This window comes from Leptosomus discolor, chromosome 9, assembly GCF_034619465.1.
Source record: "Leptosomus discolor isolate bLepDis1 chromosome 9, bLepDis1.hap2, whole genome shotgun sequence".
Taxonomy (NCBI): Eukaryota; Metazoa; Chordata; class Aves; order Leptosomiformes; family Leptosomidae; genus Leptosomus; species Leptosomus discolor.
The window spans coordinates 15,335,985-15,350,555 of NC_141399.1; the positions used below are offsets into that span (position 1 = coordinate 15,335,985).

The 14,571-nt window shown below is 35.4% G+C and overlaps 1 protein-coding gene across 1 annotated transcript in view; it reads left to right on the forward strand.

Moving 5' to 3' along the window:
• CACNA2D3 (calcium voltage-gated channel auxiliary subunit alpha2delta 3) overlaps positions 1-14,571 on the forward strand; it is a 466,721-nt gene that overhangs the window by 87,726 nt on the left and 364,424 nt on the right. Inside the window, exon 3 of the mRNA XM_086470039.1 lies at positions 11,190-11,306. Within this exon, the coding sequence (XP_086326165.1) occupies positions 11,190-11,306 (117 nt within the window). The remainder of the gene's footprint in view (positions 1-11,189; positions 11,307-14,571) is intronic.

Genomic DNA, 14,571 nt, shown 5'->3' on the forward strand with positions numbered 1-14,571 from the left:
AGATTGATGCATCTTTAATTCATAGATACATTATCATTAATAGCGGTTTATTAACCAAGCAAAACAAAGCTGTTGCTGGGTCTTTTCTAGTGCAAAAGCTCCCCACTCTTTCTGATAAATATATTAGTTTATGCATTCTATTATAGACTCTCAAGTTAGTTTATTTCTATGTGCTATGGTGGTGATCTATCACAGTACTATATGTAATACGCTTTACTTTTTTGGTGAGATGAACTCTGTTGGTACTGTAATGTATTCCTAAATTACAAAAACTTTCTAGTCCTTTGAGAATCAGACAAAACCTGAATAAGCATCTCCATTTTTCTGTGTACATATGATACAACTAGCTGCATATAGAAACCTCTGTAAACAATAGAAGAAGAATGTGCCATACAATTTACCTTGAGATAGGTTTGGTTCAGATTTAATTTGGTTAAATTTGGGCAAAAGCCTTTTTTATTTTGCGAATCTGCACTAAACTAGTGATTTGTTGAAATGTTTCCAGTCTGATCAAACACTGATATGCAAGTGCACAAAAGTAAATCTACCCTAGCTTGCTAGTCAACTTATTTTCTTGTTTAGTTTTTTTTTGTGTGTGTGTGAGAGAAAAGAGACACGACTGTAATACAGACGTGAAAATATATTAATTTCGAAGCAGGGGATCCAAATCAGGTTAGTTTTTGACGTACATTTTGATGAAGGCAGCATCATTAGGGAGCTATGCACAGTTTAATAAAATGTCTTGTGTTTTCAGTTTCAGGGGAAAGTAAGGACTGAGATTGAGGCTGATATTCTTCACTCTCCTCTCTGCAAAATTTTAAATTGCTCAGTGTGTTTCTTTACTCTTTGCAATGATGTTTTGGAATACTTCCTTATGGTATAGCATGGGTGTCATATGATACAGAGGCTATTAGTCTGTAGAGTATTCATCTAATTTTCAGTTTAAAAACCCCAAATCAATAGCTACAAACAAAGCTCTGGTGGTGGTTTTGCTGTGTTCATTGTTTTGTGCACAAGGCTTTTTTCTTAACTAGGTTTGAAGCTTCATTTCTAAAAGTATGAGAGAAAAAACTTGGGGCGGGGGGGTGGGAGCAAATTGGGAGCTAGCAGTATTTCAGATGCCAGTCTAAGAATATATGCGTTATAGACAAATGGTCCAAAGAGAAAAAGATCTGAGCAAGTTCTGTTGTACAGGGCATTAGTTTATATCGTTACAGTCTTTCAAAGGCAGTTATTAAATATTGGATTGAACATGGTTTAGCAATCAAACTTTATCCCTTTGTTTTTCATTGTGTGTTTACCAGTTTGTTTTATGAGGCTTTGAAAGAAATCTCAGTGAATATACTACTCTACCCAGATGTACAGAAAGCCAGTCATTCTATACTGTTTTTTGTGAAGTTTTATAAGTGACTGAGACTCACACATGGAAGTGGAAAGCATTAGCTTGTGTGGCAAAAATACAAATGTGTTTTCACGCTTCCAGGCAGTGCCAAATACTATAGTTTGGTTTCCAAATCTTTTTTTTTTTTTTTTTTTTTTTATGATGAGCCTGCTAAATTCTTTTCAGGACATCTGCACACAGACCACGTGCAGGTGGTCTGATTTTTCAGAGATGCTGAGAACATACTGACATTGCTGGCTTGATGTGACTGAGGTGAATTTATATTTTTGAAATTAAAATAATTTTTCTTGCTCAATGATGAAGAATTGAAAGCCTAAGCTTAGGCACCTGAGTTCAGATATTCAGATGTTATGCTTCTTCTTGTAATTACAAGTCCACTTTGATACATAGTGTTCTGATACCTGTCTAAAACTCTAAATCAATATAAATACTTTTATCAGGTGGATACAGAAAAGTGTGATGATAAGATACAGCAGCAGGGATGGATGCCATGTCCTTCATAGTGACAAACAATGAAATAAAGCCCATCTAAGAGTTAATGTTGAAGGTCCCACACAATGCAAAGGGTAAAGGTTTAGAAGCAGTATTCAAGGAGATATATGTTAGTTATAAGGAACATTGCAAATTGTGAACAGAGTTTGTGTCCCAAGAAGATGAGATTACACGTTTCTTTTTCTGAGGAACAATAACCATTAGCTATTCTAAATGAACAGTGCTTTTAAGTCTTGTCACAAGACCTGAGTATTGCTAAGCAAAGGTTTGTCTTCAGAATGCGCTCCAGTTTTTGTGTCTATAGTCCACTTTGTCTCTAGCTTGCTTTTGAACATTTTATTTTATTGCTTATTTAAGGGCAACCATAGAAGTTGGGGAGTTAACTGTCTCATTTTTCTGGTATGGAAAATAAGCATTGTTTAATAAAAGTATACAGAAATACTGATACCTAGAACAACAGCTGGATGTAAGGCAGGCATAGATCTGCAGAAATGGAACAATAAGGAGGGAAGAGACAGACACACAGTGAAAAAAGGAAGTGTAATGAGAAAAAATATTATAAAGAAAGTCTGATTGAAAGAATTAGTTTGTGGATATATCCTGTGACCTTGCAGCACAAAGCAAGCTGTCTCTTTTGCTTGTCCTTGTTTCCAGTAACCATAAAGGCTTTCAGAGAAGGCCAATGCAGTTTGATGTACAAAAGAAAATGTTGTAGTATCTCATCCCAGCTGAGAAATTGGTGAAAATAGTAAGTTGTCAGATTCCTTACTTCTGAATTGTCAGTGACGCAGAATAATTATCCAGGATGAAAGGACTGCATTCTCACATTTCTTCAGACTTTTGTGAGAAGCAGATTAGAGGTACATGCTTCTAATATACTTGCTTCCACCTGAAAATATGGTGATGGCTTTGCCTTGGATGAACATGCCCTCTGGGTCATATTGTGATTCTGCAGATTTATACCTATGGGGGTTTTGTTCACTGTTTAAAGCACTTCATGTGATGTACTGTAGTGAGTTTTCAAGAGTATGTCTTTATGGAAAAAGGAGTCTCTGGGGCAGTTCCAGTATATTCTTTTTTAGTTTAAATGAGGGCTTTATGTTCTCTTCTAAAATAGAAGCAAAAATGCATATAATTACATAGGTAGCTTCTGTAAAATATATTTCTAAAGTGCTTTTTAATAGTCTTGGTTAACTGGCTCTTAAAACACCCATGCTGGCCTATGAAGGTGTTTCAGATGTCTGAAAGAGTTTATGGGACAGTAATTTGCTTTTTCAACCATTTTCAATATGATTGAGTATATAGTCAGGAAAGATGGTGAGCTGGCATTTTTTTGCAAAAGAGTCTGAAGTCCCCTTGGCCTCTGCCATGGGACGCTGGATGCAGCAGCAAGGCAAACCCTCTCTAACGTTTTCTGTTACTCTGGTTGGCCCTGACCCAAAGCAACTCTGTTAAAGGAAAGATGGGGTTGTATTCCTGACCTCTGCTTGACTGCTTAGAATTAGATCTAACTAGGTTGTTATTTGGATCACCGATTTTGGTGATGGTTGTGCAGGTGGAGGCTTATTGACCGCTTCAAGTAAAAATTGGACTACTGAATTAGTCTTAGAGAGCAAGCATTTGGTACTCCTGGAGAGTGTTTCCTTACGTTTTTGTTTATTAGAGAATATTATAATTTGTGCATCACCAATGTGACTGCTGCTTTTAAATTTTATTTGTGAAGAGAAATGTTCTAAATCGTAGAGTAGCTTGTATCTTTCCATGTCAGCTCAGCTGTTTTAACCAGGTATATATTCAAGACTCTTCCCATTATTGCTGTTTATGTGGTATATGTATACATACCTAGTTGTGCAAGGGCTTGAGGAGATACCTTGTGTGGACATGTTTCACAGACAGGGCAGAGGAATATTGCTAAATCAGGAATTGGGTTGGGTTGGTTTTGGTTATCGTTCAGCTTCATGCAATAATTTATTTAGTTTTGTAGCAATTGCATGTAACCATGAGGTAAAAATAGGTCAGAGTAAAGTATCTTTGTAAAGACTAAATACACTGGGCGTATAGTGCCCTTGCAAGGATACTTGCAAGATCTTGTAAGATACTTAGATTGAGTGTAAATTATTTTGCAAGGAAAGCAGTAACTATCCTTGTCAAGTCTGCTGATGATAACAGATTTCCTAGGCTTTGGCTCTAACATACCAGGTACAGCTTTGGGTAGCTAATCATAGAAAAATAGTATGCAACAAATATTTTGGTATTTTGCATTTCGAAGTGTATTTTATGAAGTAAATGGGAGTTTGAGGCAACAAGAGGCCCTCAGATGCCAGTGTGTGGCAAGTCTCAAATGTGACTGGCTAATGTAGAGCTCTTTGGAGTGATTTGATGACGCAAATAAAAATTTCTCTGCAGGAAAGAAAATGAGCATGCCATCACACTGGTCATTGCTGATGGATTTCATCAACACAGAGAGGTTTAGTAAAGGTTAATAGGAGTGTGTAATGTGGTGTAACATAAACTCCCAATTATCAAGGAGTTCTCTAATGTCAAGGTGAGGAAAGCATGCCATTGTGACTCATCTTTCCATGCAGATCAAGCTGAACTTAGTTACCTGTGGTCTATTGGGCAGGGCACTGGAAGAGTAACCAAGAGAGCTTGTTCTCTTTGTTCTTCTGAACTGTCATGTGACATTGGGCATGTCACTGAATTTATCAGTATCCTCATGTACAAAGTGGAGATTATCATAAGTAGTTCTTTTGTAAAGCCTTTGGAGCTCTGTGGATGAAAAATTCTGTACCAGCTCTGAACTAAAATAATTTTGTTTATAAATGCTCACCTGTCATTGTCAACAAAATAAAAGCAACTCTTACTATTGCTTAGTTTAAGGCCTTTAAAGTTGCTCCACTGAATATGTTTTAGAGTAAGCAGGACCAGATAACAAAAATGTAACAGTGGCACTCTAGTTTAAAAAAAACACACCACCATAGGGTCAATGTGATAATGGGAAAATGCAAAATCTTTTACTAAGGAGAGACTCACAGAGAAGTCTATCAGAGGACTGCACCATCTGTATTTGATATCTCTGCTGTGGTAGTGCCATCTGACTGCCCTTCTGCTCAGTGGAAAAGCTCAAATCCCACTCACATGCACATATAATTCTGGAGACTGCTTTTTATTTGGCTTCAAATTCAGGTTTATTCCAATGGTGCATATATAATTAGCGACCCCTCACTTCTAATGAAGCATTTAGAGGCTGTGCTGTATACTTTTTTTTAATCTTCTACTGAGAGTTGCTCTACTGTTTCTCATATGCAGAAGGAATGTGTGCTGGTGTGGTAGAGCAAAAGATGTACAAAAGCTTGAGCCATGTAAGGTTTGAACTGTTTGTGTCCCATCAATTTAAATACAGATATTGTTTTAAAATAATATCGTCTTATAAAATGCTTTGATAGATTTTTTTTTCCCACATCAAGAGCAATTTTTATTCTTAATTTTGATTCAAATGCTCAGAGCTATATTTTGCAAATAGGGGAAAGCCTTGCTCAGTGCATACCTCCTTTAATTTTGACAGAACTGTTAATGTTGTAAGCACCTGACTACATTGTCGGTTTGCTCCACATAAATTCTAGGGTTTGGGGTTTATAATTAAAAAAACCCTAAAACCTACAAAGGGTAAAAAGGAGTAGGTGTTTTTAAAGCCCTCTGAATAAATGCCATTTGTTTTAAATTTTGTGCAGCAGTGTTAATAACATACACATAAAAAAATCATAATTCAAGAAGAGCATAAAAAATGAATGTGAGCTTTATTTTTAGATTGTGATGAGGAATAGATTAGTGAAAAAAAAAATTCTTGATGCATAAAAATGTAGTATATTATCAACCTTCTGACACCTACACTCTAGAAGAATTTGATCTAAAAATCCAAGGTTACTTAGGGTAGGAAATTCAACGTTAATGAAGAAATCCAGGGATTTAGGGGTTAAGAATTAACTGAGATGGAACTCTGACATAGCTTTTGAGACTGTAACTAGAGTATTAAGAGCTGCAAGTTGTATTAGCTGTAAGCTTTTTGCAGCCTTGCAGACTCATTCATTGATTACATTTGATTGTCAGGACATCTCAAATATAGAATTGAAATGGTTCTAATAAGCCTATTAACTCATGTGGCCCTTCAAACCAGCACTACTGTGGCAAAGGGAGTCACTGTTAGAACTTACATGGCAGAGTGTCTGAAGCAGGTTTAAAAGGTTCAAGCAATGCATAGCACAGCCTTTCCTACTGGGCAACAGATATTAATTGAAATCACAATTTGATTTAATCAAAAGTGTGTTCTTTTGAATAAATGTGATCTGTAATCTAATTTTATATTTGCAATGTTGAGGCTTGAACATCTGAAAGTGTTTTTGGTGTAGGGTTTTTGTTGGTGATTTTTTTTTTTTTTTCAAATGTCATGGGGCAAACATACGTTTTTCATGGAACCAATGGAGAGATTGAATGCATATTTGATATTTCATTTGCGTGCTGGTTCCGCTTTTTCATTATAAACCAAAAAATATATACACACATTTATTTAACATGTGTGTGACAAAAACCTCTCAAATAGCAGTGTTTATAAAGTATGTACAACTATGCAAGCTGTGGCTATGAATGCACCTCAGAGGTGTATGTCAGTTCCTAACAGGCAGCGTAAAATGACAGAATACTTTTAAAAGTCTATTACAAAATTCCTGTTGAGTAAATACCTTTCTTTAATCAGGATGATAGTGGTATTTACTGACTCTGAAAATCCTAGAGTGTGGGAATAATTTTCGTCATCAATAATTGCAGTGTTCTGCACATGTACAAAGCACCCACAGACTTTTTGCAAGACTGAGACTAAGGACTATTTACAAACTCGTGAGTTACTTAACATATTTTTATATACAGCATAAAGGCAGTTATCTTGACTGTGATAAGAGTTTACTGAAGCAGATACAAATATGAACACAAAGATCATGTTTCTCCTTGGAGAAAAAACAAGGAGAAGAATTTCAAACTGTAGCTGTCATACGGCATCTTTCTGAAGCTGTCTTGCATCAAAGAGGGCTTCTTTTCCTGCCTTGGTCACTCAAGCTGTATGGTTTTGGTGTGAGGTTTTTTGTTTGGTTTTGGGTTTTGTTTGTTTTGTTGCAGGGGGGTGTGAGTGTGTATGTGGTGTTGTGGATGTTTTAGTGCCAAATACTTGAATTGCATTAAATGCTTCAGACTCGAGTTTTGTATAGTTTTCTTTCTGGTGTGTTATTTCTAGGTGATCGTTTACTGTGCAAGAAAAAAATCCCACAACTAAATCCATGAAAAGCGTTAAAAGTTCTGACAGTGAAGTACTCTCCGTCTTTTCCTGGAGCTTATGTGAAATGATCTGGCAAAACAGATACTGAAGAAATAATGTATTTTTTGTGTGCTTTCTCAAATGATAAATGTTCTTGTCTCTCTGGAGAATTTCTCACCAAATGCTGATTTCTGAAAGAAGAAATTTTTTTGGGTTTGTTTTGGTTTTATCTTTTTATAACACAGCAAATCAGAAGTTGTATCTGCTCAATCTTCTAGACAATTGGAAATCCATTTATCAAAAGAAATGTCCAACTGTAGCTAACTTTACTGTACACTTTCGTTATGCAAGTCAATTATTTGTAGCAAAATTAAGGCTGTTTTTAATAACAGTACAGATGTATTGCTAGGTTTGTCATAAATGTGGATGAGAAATTTTCAGTATCTCTTACTGGAATAAAAATACAGAATATTAAAAAAAAAAAAAATTGAGAGTTTAACTTTTAATTTTTTTAACCTAACCAAAAAACTTTATCATCAACTTCTTTTTTTTTTTTTTTTTTTTTTTGCAGTGGAGGGGAATGTCTGTTTAAGGCATTGCTCAGAAGAGCCATTCAGTGTAGCAGTACTACGAGGTAGCTTGAAAGTCTGGAATATAGACAGCCTCGCCCAGCATCTGGGTTTTTTCACCACTGTCCATGCTAGCATTTTGCTTAATTACAACTGTAGTGGCAGGCTGCTGATTTCTCAATATTGCATTAACACAAAATAAGTATTTTCATTTAAAAACTTTCAAATTTATTTCAAAGTGACTATGTCTCTGCTGTTTTAGCTAATTTATTTAAATTAAAAACAAATTTAATATGTAAAAATCTGGTGGTAGGGAAATGATGAGAGCCTAAAGGTCAGACAGACTGCAGTGAATGAGAATCCACTATAAATGCCTTCCTTTGTTATAGATTTATTGTTTTCTTTGGTTTTTCACTATGTGCTGTGATTCAGGTTTCTTACACTGACTGTTATTATAAAATCAACCATTTTCAAGATTGAATCTAAATTCCTAGCCTCATACATATTGAGTACTAAGATCCTCTTATGCTTTGAGTACTAAGAGGAAGTGCAGACACGCGCAGATTAAGTTGGCATCTCTTACCTCCAGACACAATCACTAGAGCACAAGTATACTAAAAACAGCTGGTGGTTTTTTTCCAACCACATAATTTCTCCTGTTTTGGAACCTTCCACTGACAGCTGACAAAATAATAGAAGTATTTTTATGGCAATGAAGTACTGAATGTAAAATACATATTATGTAAACCTCCTGGTTGCCAAGGTCTTGCAGATCAAGTAAATACTTCTAGTTTTGCAAATGTTCTTGAAGGTTTCCAACAATTGACTAGACATGCACCATGCAAGTTGTGTGGTCTTTTCACTTAGAACTTAAAGAATATCTTCTGTTTCCTCCGATATTATGTTGAAACTTTTGCATTTAAAATGAGACAAAATGAATTTATGTACTATGAACTAGCATAATTACAAAATCATAAATTGTCAGTTAATAAAACATTCCCATCTATTTTGAGTGCAAGTTGTTATTAATTTTCATAAGCACCAGTTACTCAAAATGGAAAAGTGCAGCTTTTTAGTATGTTCTCACAAGAGCCTAATAGACTATATTGTTCAATTCTCCGTGCCTAGAAAATTTGTTGACTTCAACTGTACTATTCAGTTTTCAGATGAGCGCAGTGAATAATCACCTGATTTTCTTTCACTTGGTGGCAGAGCTTAAATCAATAAATCTGATGACCTGAAAACAGTCTCTTGAAGTGATGCATTTTAGAACACTTTCTAAGAACTCAAAGGTCAAGGCCTGAAGGAAATAATTTTTATCAGAACTTGATATGTTGAACATGATCCGTGCAGCTTGAAACAAGTAATTCAAATTTGTACTTGACCTATTGACATAATAAATACAGTAGTTGTTCATGGCAGTGCGTTCTATTTCATGTTTTAAATTCTCCAGAGCTTCAAATCCTGTGGGACATGGACAGACTTTGACATCATTAACTAACTGAGAATGTTTTCAATTTACTGCTAACTTACTACATTTTATCACAGTTAGCGGTTTTTATGATAACATTTACATCTCCTGGCTACAGTGTTCTTGCCTTTTCTCCAGTAAAAAAAAAAATAATATTTTTCTATTTTAGAGAAACTACTGTGGAATCCTAAATTAATTTTTTCAGAGTGGAGAGTAGTGAGTTCAGTAATGGTATAAATGGACTTGCAGCATTGAAATCAGAACTCTGCTTATGGCATTTAAATGCAGACCAAGAAGTGGAAAAACCCAAATCTCCCCTCTTGCCTTCAGGGAGCAAAATGCAGGTGGTCTACTTGAGGTTTCTCAGATTACTTAGACTACTATTAAAATCTCAGATAGAATAGAGCCTTATAACAGGAAATAATGTGGGGAAAAATTAAATTATTACTGAAATTACAGAATATAAAATATTTAGTCCTAAATATTTACCGACAACTTGGCATTTTTTTATCCTTCTTATGAAATTGTCTGCGAATGATGTTTTATCAAATATTATTTCCCTATCAAAACATTCACACAAGTTTTGACAGAGAAGTATAAGGTTTAAAGCAAGTCCAAAGTGTCACTTTGCCTTGAAAATTAGTTTTGTCAGAAGAAATGAAATGGGTACGATATGTGCAGGCATTCTCTTACAATAGTCTTTCCTTCCATCACCAGCCAGGATATGGGTGGCCCTGACTTATTCACTGTTTTGGTCATTTTAGTCTTCATCTCGGTGCTTTGTGCCACTCTTTCTGATGCCCTGATTCTTCCTTCTCTCTCTGGAGTTATATAAGTTTTTGAGATAATAGTCAGGCAAATTTTAATGATAAATCTTTTTAATAATACCAGCTCATTCTGTTGACTCAAGTATTGTGCTGTGGATTGCCCTAAGAGGTCTCCTTGAGAGATTTGGAAGATGTTTTCTTCACATAGGGCTAAAGCTGGCAGAAGCCAGGTATGCGTTTCATCTTCCTCACAGTATCGTGGAGGTGCAATTATGTGAATAGGTTAAGCGTTCGGTAACTGGCAGTGATTAGTTCATCACAACTATACGTGTTTTAAATAGAGATAAGCAAACAATAACTAGACTAAAAGCCATTGTTACTTAGATTACATGCTATAGTGGAATGACATGGGAAAGAGGAAAGTTCTTAGTATTAAATGTGGGATTTTTTTATGTAGACACTCACAAGCTTCGTTGTAAATACTGGTAAAGAAAAAAATGTTGATATGCAGAAAATAGAAGATAAAAATAGTTTTGAATGTATTTTTAATGCTTGGTCTGAGAGTTGCTCACACTGTGAAGAGAGACCATAAGGTAATGCTTATCCATATTCTATAAAGGGTACTTTTATGCTTGTATTAAGATAAAGACTTATGTTTATGTGGTTTATTTAGGGTTTTCTTTGCATGGAAAGTTAAGAATATCTAGATAAGCCTGTAGTATAAGTATTTGTAATGTAAGTAATGTATAAATCTTGTGAAATAAAAATCTACAGGAAGTTCAGCTGAGGAGGATTCTTGGTTGCTAAGGTGCAGTAGATTGCCAAGCATATCACTGGTTTTAAATGATTTTTTTTTAATGGGATATGATGATTTTTTACTATTTCTGGCTGTTGTTCAGTTGCAGAGAGGGGTAATTTAAACATTGTGAAGGGGAATTACAATTTTCCTGCAGTGCATGAGATAAATATTTCTATTATATTTTCTTAATGGAGTTCTGGTTCTAACCCAATTGTTTTATCCCTGTGACAGCGTCTTGGCACAAAGCATCCTTCTGTCACCCAAATAAACATCAAATAAATGAAGAATGACAGCAAAAGTGTAATATGAAACTAATAATTAGTTGTCAAAATCTCAGCTGCTTCACTGTGAATAACTTTGTTTTTTTCATTTTTTTTTTCCTTCCAGAAGTACAAAGAATATGAGAAGGATGTTGCAATAGAAGAAATCGATGGTCTTCAGCTTGTGAAAAAGTTAGCAAAGAATATGGAAGAAATGTTTCATAAAAAGTCTGAAGCTGTACGGGTAAGCAGCAGATCAATCTGCTATTTCATTCTGTGATGTAAAACTAAGTATATAATTTAGGCTCTGCTCTGAAGGCTGTATTAGTGATTGAAGGTGCTGAAGTGGAAATGCTAAAACATTCAGAAGTATTTTAGTATCAGCGTTCAAGAGAATAGATATACATTGTTTTTTACATACATACAAGAGAATGTAACTGGGTTTGGATTACCAGTTTCCCATATGAGTTTGTAACGTATCACTTGTGTTCAGTAAAACATAGCTACGTACGGTTGTGTGTAAAAATGTTAGACTTCAAAATGTCAGACTTCAAATTGTCAAACCAAAACAGACTTAATTTCACTGTTCACTGTTATAAAAATAGTATTGCAGGGAACCTTCTGAGTTCAATAACTGTCCTTTAGTTCAAATCTAGAGAAAGATGCAGATACTTCAAATGGGGCTAAATCAAAAATTCCTCTAACTGTGATGAGTACTACATCACTCTGAAGGCAGCTTATTAACCATAGAGCTTTCTGTAAGTTTGTAGATTTTGATGGTGGGGTTGGGGTTTTTTGGTTTGTGGTTTTTTTTTGTTTATTTGTTTGGTTGTTTGGTTGAGTTTTTTTATCTCCATTCTGATCCTTCTTTTGTAGTAGCTTTAATGTCCTGTTAGATTTACCATTAAAAAACACAAAGTTTTTACTTCTATTTTTTACCATATTAAATAGGAGTTCATTGTAACAGAATAACAGGTGTCCCTGTTGTATTTTTCACTTTGCATTAATCTTTGCTGGTAATTTAGGTGACTGCCTGTAACTAGTTCCTGTTACATCACCTATCCCAACAAACTAACAGGACATTATGGTGATGCCATTTATCACCAGCTACTCTATTTCAGATAGATTTGTCTGCTCAATTGAGTTGAAGGTCTTTGCATCACAAATGTGTAGCTGAAGGCACCACCCAAGAATGGGGATTCTATTTGTGGAACTATAGATACAATTTAGCCTTCAGCCTTTTATTATTTGTTATGATGCAAAATGGAGGAAGGAATTTGGCTATGTTTTAGAGGTTGAATTTTCCAGGCTGGTAGTGAAGTTAAAACATATTTCAGCTTGTAAACTGAGCGCATTTGTCAGGGAAGCAGAGAAAGACAACAAACATGGAACCCTGCAATGCTATTTTTACAGGTTTTTTTCAGAGAAAAAACTGCACTTTAAGATGTGTGCAACAGCTTCCAGAAGTCTGCAGAATACGGACTCGTGTGTGTGTTTTCCTTGTTCCTTAGCAGAGAAAACTGCTGCTCTGAGATCACAACAATGTGAAAAAACCATTCTCAGAGCAACACTCGTTCAGAGTGAGATGTGACCAGCAAGCTACGTGTTTGCTGATCAGAGGGGCTCTATTCCATTGGTGTGGAGTGCTATTGTGGAAGAACAGTTTGGCTTTCAGAGCTTTGTAATGCTTGTTAGTGTTTGGAGGTGGTTTGGCCTCTTCATACAGATAATGTTTTCACCTAAGGAGAAAAAAAAATAAGACCAACATAGGCCACCATGCTCTGAGTAAAAATAAGCCCAAATTCTGTGAAGTTTAAACCTAGCGTATAGTATTATGAGAAAAAGCTTTAGTCCTGGAAAAAGTGACTGAAATCCGCAGCCTTCTCTGGAAGGTTTCCATCTTTAGAAAGGAAACCAGAAGCTTGGTTTGGCCAGGGTCACTTCTTTTAAAAAATGATCTGTTTAGTGTACCTTTCAATAAAGTTATTCTTTTTTTGCATATTTACAAGATGTGGTCCATCTTGGTTGCTGGAGATGTAGTGAGTGACCTTTTATGTTCTGGTAGTAAGCAATGCTTAGCATTTTATGTTCTGATAAGTACAAAATCCTGTGGTACAGTGGAGGTTTTTCACAAGTTCCATCTTTGGTACATCATAGCTAATTTTCCTCTCATATCTGGAGGGGTGAGGTAGGAGTTACAAAGCTCCTATGGACCCAAGACCTCTTCTCCATGCTGACACAAAGTAATACTGCATCACCTTGACTCTAAGATAATAGAATTTTGACATAATCTTTTGATGTAAACTTGTATGAAGATCACTGAAACCTACAATCCAGAGTAATATTTTAGATATGCTGTCAGTAATATTGGGGTAAGTACTAAAGGAAGAGTACCTTACAATGTATCTCTCAGCCCTAGAATACTGGGGTGACCATTGCAAGGGTTCAAATCCAAGTTCTCAAAAAATGTGTTCCAATGTTACCCCGAATTGTTACTCTACACTGCTCATTGAGTTAGCTTCAAGTAGACATCAAAATCCATGGCTTAATTTAAAGTACTTTTTAGATACAAAACATTTTATTAACATACTTTTTCAGGTTCCAGCAGATGTAGCAATCTGTGACAACTATTCAGAAAGCCACAGTATTACAAAATGTTTAATTTATACAAAAGGCTAAGAAGGACCTGGAAACAGAGAAATAGGATGGCTTGGAAAGGCCTTCAGGTTTTTTGTTATCTTTTATGCTTTCAAACACATTAACTTGTTCAAAGCTACTAATCACCTTTGAACTCTCTTCTCCCTTCTTCTTCTTTATATTCTGGTTGAATTTTTATCTTTGTCTCATCGCTTTTTATAGTGATTAGTTGGTTCAGTGTGATTTTTATCATATTCATCCCCTGTTTGAATTATCCTTCAGTATGCAATTATCCTATCATAGAATGTCCTATTTTTGTGCTGTCAGATACATAAAATAAATGGAAAAGTAAAAGTGCTAAACCAATTATATAACCTTTTGTCATCTACTTACTGATGGAAACCCTGGCAAGCAACTCTTCTTTCTTTTTTTTTTTTTCCCCTCCCCTTCCTAATGTTCACTATTTACCTTGGATTTATGTCAGTTTAGGATATTCCTGTTAACCATTTCCTTCATAATACTGCCCTCTTTCAAATTTTAGAGATGCAACTTCAGATTTTATTTTGAAATATTTGTGACATGATTTAAGTTAAAGCCACTGAAGAATGGTTTTGATTTAATGTTGCTGATGCTTTGCTTCTAGCTGTGACAAATGTAGATGTATCCATTCACCTGTAAGATTATGACATTCGAGTTGGGAAAAATCTTACTGCCCGTAGGGTGGCATAAGTGCAAATGTTTCTTGCGTGTTCAGCGGTGGGTTTAATTTTACAGCCAAACCTGAATGATCCCTTTGAGAGTCTTTTGTAGTCCGCTGTCGCTTGTGATATTTCTTCACTTGCTTTTCCTGGACTTTTACTGATTTCACTCAC